The sequence below is a fragment of the Thunnus albacares genome, chromosome 11, assembly GCF_914725855.1.
Source record: "Thunnus albacares chromosome 11, fThuAlb1.1, whole genome shotgun sequence".
Taxonomy (NCBI): Eukaryota; Metazoa; Chordata; class Actinopteri; order Scombriformes; family Scombridae; genus Thunnus; species Thunnus albacares.
In genome coordinates this window covers 28,958,078-28,975,585 of record NC_058116.1, presented here as the reverse complement: position 1 = coordinate 28,975,585, position 17,508 = coordinate 28,958,078, and the positions used below count along the sequence as shown (strand labels likewise).

General features: G+C 43.8%; 1 protein-coding gene across 1 annotated transcript; it reads left to right on the top strand.

Moving 5' to 3' along the window:
• Positions 1-3,057: 3,057 nt before the first annotated feature.
• On the top strand, positions 3,058-12,573 carry inhbb (inhibin subunit beta B). The gene is made up of 2 exons (XM_044365355.1): positions 3,058-4,468; positions 10,344-12,573. Exons 1-2 carry the CDS (start codon positions 4,081-4,083, stop codon positions 11,165-11,167), a joined length of 1,212 nt encoding a protein of 403 aa, XP_044221290.1. The 5' UTR covers positions 3,058-4,080; the 3' UTR covers positions 11,168-12,573.
• The last annotated feature ends 4,935 nt before the right edge of the window (positions 12,574-17,508 follow it).

Sequence of the window (17,508 nt, the reverse complement as noted above, 5' to 3'; positions counted from 1 at the left end):
TTTGTGAAAAATGAATCTATGGCTTTCTGTCTGTGCAGCCATTGATATGATATGTGCAGCCATTGAGCACAGTGCATTTCACTACACTCGCACACTCACACGACCTTAAAAAAGGAAAAAATCAAGATCAGCAATATAAACCTGATCACTCATAACTGCCTGTAAACTGTCACAGTTTGACTCTTAATTCTTGCTTAACAAGCTACTAGAGCTGGTTTTGACTCACTATTATTACTCTCAGATATCCAAACTGAAAATAGAGGACGATAATGTCGCCTACATGCCACACGATGGCGCCACAGCTCAACAGTTTGTTGTCTTTCTGTTCAACCTGTGAATGCTGCTGGAATGAGGCTCAGTTGTTGGATAAATAACACGACACCACACATGGTCTTATGGAAGCTTAATGAACAGTGTAAGGCTTGTGGCATTTCATTTAATCATAAATTCACAATTATGGAGATCAAATATCATTCTTACTCAACCGTTTTAACATATCTTTTGATTCCTCTTATGTAAAGAATAAGACATATCAATGAGCCACACACATGTTCCTTTATTACAATGAATACACACACTAGTTCATTTTGACTCAGTCCCACATGCACCGTCCTGCTGCTGGAAATACTCAGAAGTGTGCACAAATGCGTATTAATCCACAACTAAAAATAGTCCCCAATGAATGCAAATTATTCCCATCTGAGTTATGTTTAAAAAAGCAGTGTCAAAAGTCAAAGAAAGTTTTCTTTAATGAAACTATATATATGTGACCCATTTTTAAAGCTTTCCATCTCTAGTAGGAATTAATGTGCTCGAGGCTGAGTGCCAGAGACGGGGGGTGGAGGAGTCATAAAGCTTTGAGTGACGACCTAAAACATTTAAGGTGTCGACCTTTTCAAGGGTTTTAAGAAAAAAACTATCAAGCAACAGCAGTCTTACCCTTTAAAGCTGTCAATTGATCTTATTCCACGCATGTCTGACATTATCATATATCTGTTATTAACTATAGAACAATAATTACACTGAGTCAGCCGTGCTCCGAGCTACATGCCAAGGTGAGCATGTTAACATGTTCACAAGGACAATGCTAAAATACTGTAGGTATTAAGACACTGTGTAATATTTATTGTGTTCATCATCTTGGTTTAACTTCCTGTATACTAGACACAAAGTACAGGATTGGATGAATAGAAATTTGGCCTGTTGTGATTGGATGAAAAGTGTCTTCATCCTCTGGGCAGCATGGCTGTCTGCACCAAATTTCCATCTAGTAGTTGTTGACAGATAGACAAAACCAAGATTTTATTGTATTTATTTATTATTTATAGCTGCACATCATTTTATACACATTTCCCCTAAAAGTCAGTCTTGAATATTTGGTATCTTTGGAAACTTTGGGACCTCCACTAGAATTTAAAATAAAGTTCTGTGAATTTAAACACTTCTGCTCACAAGGAAAATACAATAAGTTATTAATACTAAAAAGGTTTCTGAATGACACTAACTCGCTATAGGTTTAGATTTTACTTTTATGTGTTCATTATGTAACGTAAACCTCATTTCCTCTCTGTGTCTACCTGTAGGAAAGTAAACTAATCAGCTATTATGTAGCAGGCCAGGCTGCTCTAATCCATCACTGAGGCTGCTGCGCCTCATTTTCTGGCCTATTGACCTACATTACCGCTCCCACACATGACAGACCTGACCAGACCTGGTCCTGATGACTAGCACGAGTACTCCTGCCAGGACTTAGAGTAAACATAAAGTGACTGGTACATAGTATTCACATTATTCTGATGTTATACTGGGATTCATTCATTTTTCACTCTTATATTGCTGTATTGTAGGTATAATACAGGCTAGTGAGGTGTAGCAGGTAGTGATATGGTGTAATATTATAACATATTATAAGGTAGGACTTTGTTTTTGTGGTAAGACGTAAGAAAAGTTAGGAAAGATAAACATAATTTATTGTAATAAAACATTTTGGTATCACTTTAAATCCTCCTAGTTAGCATTTATAAGCACATTTAATAAATGCTTCATAACACGCTAGTTGTTAGCAGATATAAGTGTTTATGAAAGTATAAACAACTATAACTCCTCCTCAGGGAACCTGGAAGTGGAGGTTGCTGTATAGACAGATAATGAATGACAATACAGTCAAATACAATTGTAATAATATGAATTATGTCTTTAAAGGAGAAGTTATAAGTTACATAACTGCCTGCAAATACTGTCTATTAATAAACTATCTATTAATATCTGCTTATAACTACATTCTCCCCTTCTCCCCTACATACTCCCCTTCTCTTAATCACAGTAATCTAGTAGTTTTTGTAGTCTTCTAGTGTCTCCCTGAGGCCAACACTACTTGACCTTTATATTCTTTATGCTACCTAGTAATTCTAGATTATTACATAACATACCTCAACCCATACACTGTACATATAGTTAATAATAATATCTAAATACAGTAATACACCTTGTCCTACAGCATACTGTAGCATTATCGACTTGCACTATTAATAATTTACAGTATATTACTGGGCACTATCATTATACAGTGTATATTGAATGCTAATGAAATTAAGGATTATAGTCATACTTTTAATTATTCTATGTGTGGCTATTTTACTTATTACATATTAGGATAATAGGATATCTATCTATCTATCTATCTATCTATCTATCTATCTATCTATCTATCTATCTATCTATCTATCTATCTCTGGGTGCAGCTGCAGAGTGTAATGACTTGTTTCTGCTGGTAGATGGCGCTGTTTGTCTTGTAATCTGCATCATAACCGACTATGAATTAACTTGACTGAAGTTCCAGCTTTTCTTTATGAGTTCATGCAGATTTTTTTAAACGCTCTATTTATATATTTTTAATTCATGTTATATGTTTATAGACTTCATTCGAAATATTCTCTTTATAATTTAAATCACACTTTGAATGAACGACACTGAAAGGGTCCAGTATGGGTTTTAATAGTCTAGATAATAACTTACATGGGAATATAAATGTGATGTTTAATATCTGACTGGAAGTTATTAACTTTAAACATGAATCACAGCGACATAAACCACCTTTAACAGTCTGACCTGCACTCAGTATCCACACTAAACTTCCAAGTCGTGAGAAATTCAATATTGAACGAGTGACGTTTCACAGTATAAACCGAATAACGCAAGCTTTAGGGGAGGAAAAAAATGATGCAACCTGCGGGTACCCGGGGTGTTATCATAATAAAAAAAACCCTGTTCCATCAGCTATAGTGGAGTCGTGGTTCTGAAGATGTAGTACTCCACTAATCCCTTGCGCCAGTTGGTGGAAATCCCCACGTGGTTTCGACTCCTGTATAAAAACTTTGGGTGTGCGGGAGCCCCTGTTGTCGTGAATGCAAAGGGAGAAAAGGGTCTCAGTGAGCAGCATCTTGCAGGACGCACCGGAGCTGGCCATCTACAGCCGCGCGCACCGGACACGGTACCCAGGCGCATACACAAAAGACCCCCGGAGATAACCGAGCGCTGTTTACTCTTCCTTTGGGACTGCAGCTGTGTAGAAGAAGTGGAGTTTTTTTCTGCATGTTTTGAATGGAAAAGAGTGGACTGAACGCATTTGGACACCGATTGGGCTTTTTTTTCTTAGACTAATGGGCGAGGCAGTGTGTGTTTTTGTCCTCGTTTGTTTTGGGTAGATTACACGTCTGAAGTGAACGTGGTATGACAGAAGAAGCGCGTCAACCATCAAACCCCCTCGAGCGCGTCTCGCAATCAAGAAGAGAGATGAACTTTTATTTTGTGCAGAGAAGAGACGCGTTGCTGGATAACAAGCTGAATGCATAATGACTGGAGTTAATTAGCCTCACAATTGCAGCAGCACTATTGTATGTTTGGGGAATACAAAGATTTCTTTGGATATCTTGAGGCGTCTCACTTTTGGAGCCAAATTGGATGTTCTCCCGGAACTCGCAAATTTGTAAATGAAAAGTAGCATTAACCTCAGTGTGTGTGTTTAATATATTCAGTCTTCTCTTCCGTAGTGTTCGGACTGTAATCTTAAATTTAGAAAAAATGAGCTTATACAGCGTGGCGTTGTCCTGTTTAGTTGCGTGCGTTCTCTCCGTGCGCTGCAGCTCAGTGACCGGCACAGAGACTCAGAGTTCGCCCCAGGAGTCGTGCGCGTCTTGCGGCCTCAGGGCGCCGGATCAGTCGGAGAGGGTGAACATAGACTTCTTAGAGGCGGTGAAGAGGCACATACTGAACCGGCTGCAGATGAGAGACAGACCCAACATCACTCATCCCATCCCGAAGGCTGCGATGGTGACAGCGCTGAGGAGGCTGCACGCCGGGAAAGTGCGAGAGGACGGCCGGGTGGAGATCCCCAACTTTGACGGACAGGCTGCCTTCAACAACGAGGTTCAAGCAGAGACCTCAGAGATTATCAGCTTCGCCGAATCAGGTAATAATCAATAATTCATTGCACGCATCTAAATCGACCCCTGAATGAACTCATCCACCTTTTGACTTCGTGTAACCGGTCGATAATCTCACTCATGTATGAAATGTCTTTATTTTTTTAAAAGCTTATCCTGTTGATGTGACTAACAAGCAGGGATAAAATAGAACAGACACAACAGTTGTTTTTTATTTATTTAAAAAAAAAAAAAAGATAAAGTCATTGGATTCAGTGTCATCATTTTCATCATCTTATTACATCACATTTCACTCCAGCCTGAAGCCAGAGGGTTGGTGTTAAATCCCCCCTGTTTTACTCCCAGTGAAAATCAAAAAGAAATGAAACTAAAGAAAGAGTCCTTAAATTACCCCCGTGTGTTGTCTAGGGGACAAAAAGAACCTCTGAATCCAATTTATCACTAAAGCTGTGCTCACACTCAATACTCCAATGTATAAAGCCCTCTTTTAAATACGAACAAAGTCCCTCAATTGGCCATTTATCCCTTCCTCTAAGAATGTGTATCTAACTAATTCTCAGAAGTCCAAAGAGAACACCATTTCCTCTCTCTCTCCTTCTCTCTCTCACACACACACACACACCCCCTCCCCTCCACACACACATACACACACACACCTAAAATCATCTGCGCTTGACAGAATCCAATAATTGTCAGTTAGCACTGTGAGAACCACGTCTTTGACACAAACTGTTAGTTTAACAAAAAGAAAACATACAATTAAAGACACCGAAATAGGGTGTTTTAAACACACGCACACATGATTCTGCCTTTTCCTATTGGCCCTGATGGTACAATTAGCCCCGAATGGGCTGCTAGCTTCTGCCTTCCAATGGGAATGATCTGAGCGCCCTCATGACAAGGCAACAAAAGCCAGGCAATTATTATAAGAGCACTATGTGTTCCTGCTGAACCCGACATGTCAACATTACCAAGAGAGAGAAAAAAAAAGCGGAGAAAACAAAAGAAATTGCTCAGAATAATGCATGAGACATTTGAGTCCGTGCAGGCTTGGATTGGGGGGAGTGTGGGTGGAGGGGTATGGTGCTGGAGGGGTGGTGGTGGTGGGGGGGGGTGATATTGTGTGTGTGTGTGTGTGTGTGTGCCCATATTGCAGTGTTGTAAAGAATGCTTTTGTCATTCTAAAGGTTCGCTGGGCTCCTTTGCTTCTTCTTCTTCTTCTACTTCTGTTTTTTTTTTTTTTTTTGCTTCTATTCTTCCTCACACCTTTGAGCCTTTGTGTGGCATTGTACCATGGAGCTGGCTTGGGTCCCTGCTCCCTAGACCCTGTCTGCCTCCTGGCCAGCTGGCTCACGACCCCCAGATCGGATGCTGCCAGCCGGGGCATGGCTCAGAGGCAAGGTCTCCAGAAAGCTCTGAAGCCAGGGGAGCTTGTCCCCCAAGCATGAGGGAGCCTGAATTGTTGTTGTCACAGTTTAGGACAAGGCGGGTTGGGGGGCTGAGGTTGGCATATGTTTAGCCAACAGTGAGCCAGAAAAAGGATGTGGATAGGTGTTTATGTCCCTGGTGTGTGTGTGTGTGTGTGTGTGTGTGTGGAGTTTTTGGGGTCAGTTTGCCTTCCCCTCCACACAGGGTTAACTGTGTGCTTGTGAGCTGGCTTCTTATCTCCGGTTGCGGTGCAGAGGTAAGAGGTCTGCCAAGCGGCCCCGGGCAGGTGAGGGAGATGATGCCAATCTCCCCTGACATGGTCCCGTGGGTCCTCCGCTGAGGGATTCGGTGTCCCGTATCCACGGGAGCGGAGCGAGGAACACAGGCATCGAAAGAGGGGAGGAGGGGGTGAGGAGGAGGAGAGAGAGAGAGAGGGGGTTGATGGAGAAGTTTAGATTGGCGCTTCTTGATTGCTCGCTATAGCTGTTCGGACCCAGTGAACCCGCGGCGAGTGGTCCAAGACACAGAATTAAGACTTCATTATGGGAGGTCATTAACTCCGGTCCCGTTCCTCCGGAGGATCAGGTTGGCAGGTTTACTTCAGGACACAAGTCTTTCATGAGGAGCTGTCAGTCATGGCGCTCCTGGATCCCGTCCAGACATTTTCCACATTCACTCACAAGTGTGTGTTTCAGTCCTCAATGGGCCTGGCTGTCTCTGTATAGCTTGTGATCCGATAAATGATTCATGCGACGTTATTAAAAATGCGCCTGTAGTAAAGCTTTAACAACAACAGAGAATGTAGAGCTGCAGCGGCTTTAACCTCTGGCCAAAAAGTCCAGCACCTCAACCCCTCCATCCTCTCCATCTCCCTCCCTCACCTCCCTCACCTCCTCCTTTCACCCTATGTGGAATTCCTGGAGTGCTGAGACTGCAGGCCTGAGGGTTACGGCTGCTATACTCGCTCACATGCCTCTGCTCATCTCAGAGCCACGAAGCGCTCCGTGCCGCACCCTTATGCTTCCCACAGCGTGTGGTCTTGTCGACAGTGGCTTTGAGTAATGAGCTCTGGAGCTGCCTTCCTGCCTGCCTGTCTGCCTGCCTGCCTGCTTGCCTGCCTGTCTTTGCTTCCATGGCCTCTTCCCTGACTTGGTGGCGCAGGTGAGGACACGCTGAAGCAGCTCTTTATCCACACAAGCCCACCCAGGTGTCCCTAGCTGCTGATACTTTCGAGCAACTTTTTTTTTACTCTCCGGGGTCAGGCGAGGCGTGTCGGGGCCAGCTTCAAATTGTAACACTGGATGAAAAGAACAATTTGTTACTCAAAAGGACCTCAGTGGAAATATGTCATTCGGCATGTTGGTATATGCTCTGAATACTAAAGAAGCTATAGCATCAAACTTGTATGCACCATGAAAAGCACATACTGTATAAACTATATGGAGCGAGGCTTAGTGCTCTGCTCTCTGAATGATTAATGTGTCCAGGTAGCAGCCGGGCAGAGTGTTGAAGATTTATTTCACCCTTCAAAATACTTTTTTTACTTATTAAAACTGTAGTTTACAGATGAGGTCAATAGACAGCTTTAGGTCACATCACATGATCGTCATCATCTAGGACTTAAAAAATTTACGCCGACATGGACGAGAAGTCAGAAAAATGTGAGTTTGAACAAACTCATATGACACGATCTCATACTTTTTACTGAAATATGTATTCATGTTCTTTTTATCATTGTATCGACTGACTGTTTGTAACTCTGAAGGTCTTTGCAAACCTGGTTTTGAAACATAGACAAATACTTTTGCAATCTGTTTGCACTGATTAGTGCAGTGGCTGCAAATCTTTCATACATTTAGTCATAGTTTTATACATCAGTTATCAAACCCTTATCACTTCTTTTTGTGCTGATTACTGTTCATTACTGTGAAGTTCATACAAAGCTATCAATCGGAAGTGACCGATTAATCAGAAATGCCAGATATTCCTTATAGTTCCAGCTTCTCAATTGTGAGAATTTTCTTTATCTTACATGATAGTAGACTAAATATCTTCTGGAATGTCGGTTGGATAAAACCGAGCGATTTGATGAAATTAACCGTTAGTTGCAGCTCTACTTGTGAGGCCTTTCACTGTATTTCTCTTGTGAAAATGATTCCTGCAATTCCATCATAGATTTACTGGTGTTACTGTGACATTTAACCGATGTCTTAAACTGCCCGGCCTGAGTCATATCCCCCGAGCTCTCTGCAGGAAAAGGCTTTAACATTGCACATGATCGGGCTACCCTGAAGGAGAATACGGAAATCTGGAATAGTAACCGGTCAACCGAGTCGTAAACAAGCCGTGCGAACACAGCGGAACACTCATATTCACAATCAGCTCTACTTCCTATCTGTGTATCAGTCCTCTCTGCGATCCCCCCCTTTTTTTTTTTTTTTTTTTTTTTTTTTTTTTAAAGCTCGGAGCTGTCGAGGCAAGTAAGAGCACTCGGCGCTGAATGAGGTGAGGTTAGTTACTTGTAGCCCCGAGGGCCCTTTTACAGCAGTCGCAGGCAAAAACCGCTGTTCAGCAGATTACTTTATGTTGTTCACTTAAGATTTCCATATGTACTCATTGTGTACTTGATGCTTTACCCACAGGCCTCAGTATTGAGAAGGCTGATAATTTGATGTATTGCTGTGTGAGCATTGATGGATGTAAATGTGTGTGTGTGTGTGTGAAGTGCCACGGAGGGGAGAGCTGGTCTGAACAGGTCTGTGTGTGAATGTAAAGCCGCGGTTTTACAGGAGGAAGAGGCGTGAGGCGCCTTAAAGAGGGGGTGGGGGGGGGGAGCCCGTCTTTGGTGGCCACCTGTTGACACTGACACACACTAATCAGTCGGCAAACAAAGTAATTTAGCCGCTTTCAAAGGCCGCTGCTCTGCTTGAGCACATTGTACCAAATCTCCTGAAATAGAAACCTTTCAAGTTACCTCAGGGTAATTTGGAAGACATCATTAGGCTTAGAGGAAAAAAAAAAGGAAAAAAAAAAAAAAATACTGCCAGGGAGAGCCCATCGCCACCTTCAGACACCCGGGATCTCTTCATTGTGCTGTTTTAGAAAGTGGCCAGTGTCATGTAAATGGCTTTTATTTTTGCCTCATCATGCTTTTTGCTGGAAAGCCACGCGTTTCAATGCCGGGCTGCAGCGCGGCTGTCTCCCAGTGCCTCACAGGGGGCTTTGTGCTGTCACTCTCAGGGTGCTCGTACTGGAAGGAGGAGGGAAGGGGTGGGGTTCAGTGGGGGGGGGGGTGGGGGGTGGAGGGGTACTAACAGCGAACTCAATGAACCCCCTGGGAGCCTTGGCCATGTCCACCACACCACCCTCCCACCTTTTCCACTTGCATCCTTCCTCCTTTTCCTTCATCTTCCTCTCTGTTCTCCTCCCTCTTTCTCTCTTTCTCTTTTGGCCCTGTCACCTGCAAAACTGGACATGAGGCCAAATGGGGCCTGATCCAAGAACTGGCCTGTCACAGCTGGCCTATCAGGAGCAGCCACAGAGGTCACCTGACACAGTGATTGAGGGTACACAGAGAAAACAAGGGAAAACAGTTCCTTAAAGACAGAGAGCTGCGCCCTTATTGGGAGGCTTCCGTTTGTGGGCACATGCTGTGTGTGTGTGTGTGTGTGAGGCAAGCAGTCTTTAGCCCGTTCTCTTGAGATAATAATCAGATTCAACATCATCATTTTGATGGGGGAAGCATATATATATTTAGAGCTACAAAAAGACAGCAATTAAACACTGAATGTTTCAAAATATTTTCGAAGTATGAGTGGGTTCTTGCTGGAGTTAAGAAAGGAGAAAAAATAGATAAATAAAATAACATTAACATACTGCACTGTTACAACAGAAAGCACTTCTTATTTCTTTTCTTTCTCATCTAATCTGTTGTTGTTGGTGCTGCTGTTATTATATTTCTCTACATGTATGTGTTTGTATCCCTTTGACCTTGTATGTAAAAAAAAAATCAGACCTTAGCATGAGCTTTTAGCTACATCTCGTTGCCTTCAACAGCCGATGCAGTTTGCTCAGTTGTCATGGTGATGGTTCTGTTATCACGTGAATGTGAGTATGGGATTTGGTCACATGATAACAGGTGGTCAGGTGGTAACCCCCCCGTCGCTGCTCGAGGATGATCTCTGGCATCAGATGTTATATATCGTACTTCAGGCATGTAATAAGTGAACCATCTCCATGACAACTGTGCGAAGTCCGTCTGCTGAAGAAGACAATGAAATGTGACTGAAAGTTGCAAGAAACTTTCCTTGTGCAAAGAGCTTTTTGTCAAACTACCATTTCCAAGATCAATAATGAACCTTTTTTTTAATATTTGAAACATGCTACATATTCAAATGAGCTATATGACATGTTTTTCTATATGTACGTTGATCGGGTAATGCCATTCGTCTGTTTTTGCTGTGTCTCCAACAGATGAGCACACATCCTCCAAGTCCGGTCTGTACTTCCTCATCTCCAACGAGGGAAACCAGAACCTGTTCGTCTCCCAGGCGAACCTGTGGCTCTACTTCCGTGTGCTGCCAGCTGGTCCTGAGAAAGGCCTCCGCAGGAAGGTGACGGTCAAGATCCACTACCAGGAGGCCGGGGCTGCCGGCGGTGCAGAAGGAGGCCCGGGAGGTGGTGGTGGAGGGGGCACAGGCCGCTGGGCCCTGGTGGAGAAGCGGGTGGACCTGAAACGCAGCGGCTGGCATACTTTCCCCCTCTCTGAGGCGATCCGGGCCGTGTTCGGGAAAGGGAGCCGGCGGCAGGACCTGGAGGTCCATTGTGAGGGCTGCGAGACAGCAGGTGTGGCGCCGGTGCTGGTGGACCCAGGCGACCCGTCCCACCGGCCCTTCCTGGTGGTGCGTGCGCGGCAGGTGGACGGAAAGCACCGCATTCGCAAGCGAGGGCTGGAGTGCGACGGTACCAGCGGGGGCCTGTGCTGCCGGCAGCAGTTTTACATTGACTTCCGCCTTATCGGCTGGAACGACTGGATCATTGCGCCGGCTGGCTATTACGGCAACTACTGTGAAGGCAGCTGCCCAGCCTACATGGCAGGTGTGCCAGGCTCGGCTTCATCCTTCCACACGGCAGTAGTTAACCAGTACCGCATGAGAGGGATGAGCCCGGGGTCGGTCAACTCCTGCTGCATCCCCACCAAGCTCAGTACTATGTCCATGCTCTACTTTGATGATGAGTACAACATCGTCAAGAGGGATGTGCCCAACATGATCGTGGAGGAGTGCGGCTGTGCTTGAGTCCACGCTGACCTTTACTTTATCTATGAACTTGAAACAGTCAGAAAGGCCTTTTGTACAAACAGGACGTTATTGTACGGTACACATATACGATATATCTATACCTACTGTATGTGCAAGCAACACACACACTGGTACAATCTAGCAAACGCAAGTATCAGTGCTGTGTCCATGTGTGCATGTGTGTGTTTGCACATTTGTTTGTGCGAGCGTGTTTATTTATCAGACTGAGTGACATGCTCGCTGTCCGAGTTTTGTCCATTCTGGACAACCGGTCAGCGATTGGGACGAGAAGGGAAATGATTATCACCAAATGATACTTTGCTCTAGTTTGCCATTTCTAGTCAAAAATAATGGCCCCGAATCTCCTCTTGAATGAAGATAAAAAGCGCTTAAGGAAAGTGACAGGATCAGCCGATGATATTATTGGCTTCACCCCCACACTCCCAACCCCGCTCCTCCAACCCTCTTAAGTACTTTAAGCACATGACAGACTTTTGTTTTTATAAAGCACTGACAATTCATCAGCTTATACAATTCAGAACACCAGCACTTCCCTAGTACGCCGACAGACACAGTCTGACTCTCCTCTCTGGTGGAATTAGACCGGCAGCGCTTAATGCCTTGCAGGATTATACACTCGGCACTGCAGTGGCAAAAGAAAGTCCTCCGACAGAGCTGCTGTTAACGTTGTCGTCATTCTCGCTGTTGACTACGGGCCTCGACCTCGACTCCCTGCCTGTCAAGAGTGCTGCAGGCCCCGTTACCACGACAACCAGGTGAAGATAGATCTCATAAGTGCACTTCACTCGTGCGCTGGGAGTGACAGAGAGAGAGAACTGCTTCCTCCTGCCCCCCCCCCCCCCCCCCCACCCCCTCTTCCTCTTCCCCCCCCCTAAGGCTCAGCAGAAGTGGGCCTGCGGACTCGGGAGACTCTAGTTTCGGCCCGGCGGGTCGCCACAGTGCGGTGCAGCACTTGCAGAAACTGAAATGCACACCCTGAATAGCACTTGTATAAAGAAATGCCTTCCAAGGGGTACTGAGTGTCCTGTCCTATCGCTAATTAAGTGCCACATGAGCTATGCAATGTATAGTAACCTATACCCATACTCGACATGCTCTATTAGACTGAATTCTCTTTCGATCTTTCTCTTTCTCTCTCTCTCTCTCTTTTTTTCTCTCTCTCTCTCTCTCTCTCTCTCTCTCTCTCTCCCTCTTTCTCTCTTCAGTCCTCGACTCTTTATCAATACTTGAAATGTAATCTTTCGCTTCCTTTCCAAAGCGAATGATTGTTGTGATGTTTGCACTGAAAAGTTGCGGGATTAGTGAAACAAAAAACTGCCATTGAAAAGTTATTTTTATAGAAGTAAATTGAATTTTGTTTCAAATGTATTTTACCTAATTAATGGAACCAAAGAGGCCAAGATTTTTAGCTATTGTACTAAGATGGCAAGGCCATTGAGTTATTGTGTACAATACTGTTTTTTGATCATTTGCAAAAGGCCTACCACTGTATCAGGGTACGATATACTGTATGATTTCATTTCTTAGCTCTATTTTCATTCTCTGTTTTGTACAATACGCAACACTTCATTTTTCATCTTTTAATTCTATTTTTGTTCCAGTTTTCTATTTAATAAGAGTTATTTTTAGTTCCTGTCTAAGAATCATTTAGTCAAATAAATGTCATCTGTACAGTTTATGTAAAATAAAATGTTTTCTTAAATATTTTGTAACTGTAAAAAATTCTTTTCTGCGTCATGTTGTTGCAGCCCCCTTTTTTTTCTTGATGAAAAATGGGATTATATATGAAGTTTCCTTTTTTTGGACAAAAGGTGCTTTGGGATGATACCTCCATAAACATAAAGGTGGGGCTGAAATAGCTGGGTACTACAAGAAAAACACGCACATTTCAGTCTGCGTCCATACTGGTTGAAACATAAAACATCTCTCTGTCTCTCTCTCCGGTTGTCTGTCGGGACTCAGCGTCTCTCATAAGCTGGAGCTGTAGAACAGTAATTACAACTATGATTAACAGCCTCAATGGCATCCATAGTGGCTGCCAGCATGCAGATCCTCACATACCTACTTGATTCCTTTTTGGCAGCGCTGTCTGTTAAATGCTGTTTGTATGTGAGTACAGATAACTGCGTATTAGCATGTGCGTGTTTGCGTATTAGGCAAGGTAGCGTTCCTGTGGCGCGTGTGTGTCTGTGAAGCCACGCAGTCTGTTACATCAGAGCCGCCCCCTTCTCCCCCCCCCCTCCCCCTGCAACACCTCTCATAATGTTTCTGTTTCTCAAGGTAGGTTTACAGTTGCCATAATATGAAGAGCAGTGCGTCAACACTTTGTGCAACAGCACAAGGCTTGCCCGCCTGAGTGTCTGCCTGTGCCAACACCTACCAACGGCTAGATTTAATGTTTGTGCAAGGCTCCATCAAAACATATCACGTGTCCCTGTAAAATATCAGCCGGATAATTGCTGTAAATGTATCTATTAGGTTCTGCCGACGAAAGCGCAATGAGATTTGTTTGCCTGCTGGGCAAATAGCATGTAAGGGAGGGATCGGTGTGAATAACTCTTTACCTGTAGCTGGATGGATGAGTCAGCAGAAGCAGCAGCAGCAGCAGCAGCAGCAGAGCGTCTCTCTCTCTCTCTCTGAGAAGAAAAAGTGAGAAAACAAATCAATATTACCGAGCATGTGACTGACAAGCAGGCAGACAAGGAGAGAAATTATCCGTCAGAGATCATCTGAAGCGACTGTGGTTTTCCTTAATGTCCTTGGTGGAGCCTCCACTTTTTCTTTTTTTTTTTTTTTTTTTTTAGACAAATGATAGTCTGTGCTGGGAGCGGGGAGAGATGTGTAGCTGTCATGCTTCCCAACGCATGCCAAAATCTCCACAGCTGGAATGTTAATGACACTGAGCGAGAGCTGTAGGCCATTAAGCAGGCTGCTGTTCACGGCTGCACTCGGGGGGCCACACACTCGCTCTCACTAAATTCCATTACAGATGTGTGTATTCGCATGTGCATCCATACTCTTCACCGCTGTATCAATAATCACTCGAGCGTACCTACGGATCCGTCACTTAGCGTGCTCCAGTGCAGACTTGTGTACATAATCACGCTCTTTCACATGTGCTCTTTCCACAAAGTCATGCTCACACACATATGCACTATAAACAAGACGCTAAACACAAATATGCATGCACGCACGCACACACACGCACGCGCGCACACACACAACCTCTGCAACCCCTAGTTATCAGCTTAAACAAATATTGTCCCTCTGCCCTCCCTCATCTAATACCGCCACAGGTTGAGGTCATGACAGCTGCCAAGTTGACAGGGTCAACTGGTTTATCACCGCAATAGCATTCATTCTTTCAAATCAGCCCGGTCCGTGTTCAACTAATGAATTTATGACTATTCATTGCCCGGGGCCAAGCATTCCTTTGCTTCACATCGCTTGCGTTCGGATCTGTGGCCTGGAGGAATGCGCTGCACTTATTGATGATGTGTTTTCCGATCATCAGCTCTCCCTTTCTTTCAACCTCCACCCACAGAGATTTATTTTTCATTTTCTTAATAGTATCTGACCACATCAAAGACCTTTTTTTCCTCAACCTATGATCCCAGCGCTTTGCTAACAACTGAGTTCACTGAGCTAACACAACAGGATTTCTATTACCCGCGATTAAAGCCTGACCCTTTGTTTCAGCCTCTGGAGATCATGTAGAGGCCCTCTTATTCTAAGGATTTATGGTGTGGGCCCCTTAAGACAGGAGGCTTATTCCACCCCTGTTTACTTCTCCCTACAACCCAAAGTGACATTTTGACCTTTGGAGCAACGTGGACTGTGTTCCCTGCAAGCTCTCTCTCACAGGCGGATTACTGGAGGAGTAAAAAGGCTTTGCAACTTGAAAGCATATTTGTGAGTACTAACGAGCAAAAAACTTCATTAATCCAATCATTCTTAATGGCTGCATTTTGTATGGATGATTTTTTTCTCTCTCTCTCTCTCTCTCTTTTTTCTGTGTGGTTGTAAAGAAAAAAAAACAATCAATTTTAGTTGGATTTCACTTCCTGCAGCACTTCAACTTCTCTAATCAGTTTACCAAGCTGTACCAGTGGCTTTGTTACTGACTTCTCAACATAAGAATCCTTGTCAGTATGTACAAATTCACTCAAAGGAACTGGGAAGCAGTGTGCATGTTTGACTTATTATTACTGGGGGCGCATTCAAGTTGATTGACATCAGCACCAACACTGACTTTTGGTTTTACAAATGGCCAGCACTGAGAAAATAACTCTAACACTGCCTCTAAATGTTGTTACCAGATCAGTAATTCTATTTTCTTTCTGACTTTCTCTCCCCCTCTGAATGCTGTAGCGAAGGAGGTGGCGGGGGTCAACACGGCACAGCGCATGATGTGTGTGTGTATTTTTGTGAGTCCACAATGTCATAATGTCAGGGTTGTTCCTCCCCGGTTTAGCAAAACAACTGAAGCCTTGTCACCCAACTCACCCCCCCCCCACCTCAAACTACGTCTCGCTGTCAGCCCCTAAACCTCACCTCCTCACCCCACCTTCCAGCATCCTGACCTCCTGACTCCCACCAGAGTACTGAAGGCACACACAGGGGGCCACAAAGCCCTCATTTGTGTTGTCTACAGTGGCTATCACCTCCGTTCACCTCCAGTTCATGAGTGGAGCAATGCAACGCAAGCTGTGAGAGAGCTGAGGGGTGGAGGTGGGGGTGTTGGAGAGTAAGGGTGCAATGTCTCCAACAGTTTTTTTTCTATTTGCTCTAACCCATAATCTAAAAAGTGCATTTTGGCCTGTTTGTACTTGGATTAAATCGGAGCTTGCACACAAAAGTCACATGGTGTTACTTCTTGTGACAACTGTGTCATCCCACCAGGTCAGTCAAAACAAAATTGTACTTTTTTAGTTTAATTGAAATGTCTACACACTTCATCTTCTCAGGTGTTCACACTAAAGGAACTCACAGGTCCATAATCTTAAAACAGATTAATAGAAAACCTGCCAGCACCCAATGTGTATTAATTATTTAGCAAGAAAAAAAAGAAGACCAGATCTAAAAGGGACCCAAGAACTGGTTTGAATAAACCTGAGAATAATTTGTCCAAAAATGCAGTCGACCTAGTTTGACCCAAACAGAAAGGGAACAGTAACGCTAGCCACCAATTCAAGAGCTGACACTGCACTTCACAGTTCAGACTCTCCCTGTTGTCTCAGAAACATTTTACTTTTGAGATAATCACCGTTCACCATGTGATCACAGCTCGGATCCACTCGGTGAAACATATTGACACACTGACCTGAGATCACGGCAATTCAATTGTACCTTGTTAAAAAACAACTTGGCAACACTAACTGGAATAATTGGAAGAATCATCTTCATTTGATTTTTTTTATTTTACTCTGACCCTACCTGACCCTTTTAGAGTGAATATGATTCAGGTCCTGAGTCTCTGTTACTGGGAACTATTTGGACCCATGAAGACCTCTGGTTGACAGCATTAACATAAGAAACAAGCACCTTGACTTTGATTTTGAGCTTGACTCATTAGAAATTAGAAACAATTGACTCAAGATTCACCTACTAGCTTCTTCCGTGGTTTTCAACTGCATCTTGTAACGCCCTCGGCTGAGGGTCACTGCAAGATGTGGTTGAAAGCTCTGGAAAAAGCTAGTAAGTGGGCTTTGAGTTAATTCATCTCTAGAACACCTTGTACTGCAGGGTCTAGATAGTTAGCTTAGATGAGGTTTAGCTACAACAACTACAACAAGCATAGTATTTATAAATCTTATCATCTTCTAATCTGTTGAGTTATTTATTGATGAATAATTTAGTCTACAAGACGCCAGAAAATAGTGAAAAATTAAATTATAATTTCCAAGAGGTCAAGGTGACATTTTCAGAGAGTTTGTTTGGTCTGAATGACGCCAATTCAAACACAGACATATGAAAATAAAAATGATATACACAGAGAAAAAAAGCAGCAAATCTTGACATTTGACAACCAGAAAGTGTTTTTTTCTTGATAAATTACTTAAGTGATTGTTTATCAAAATCACATCAGTTCCCCCATAGTTATTTGGCGTGTATAAACCAGAGTGAACTTAACCGAACACTCCAAGAAACTGCACCACCTAACATGCGTGGCGTGAACTCGCCATGTGGTTCTATAATCAGCGCCCTCCTCAGTCTCCGTGCACCCGTGTCCTCCACCCCCTTCTCCACATTATTCATGCCTTTGAACATCTTGCTGTTGTTTTGCCCCCCCCTGGACCTAATGACCAGCTAAATTT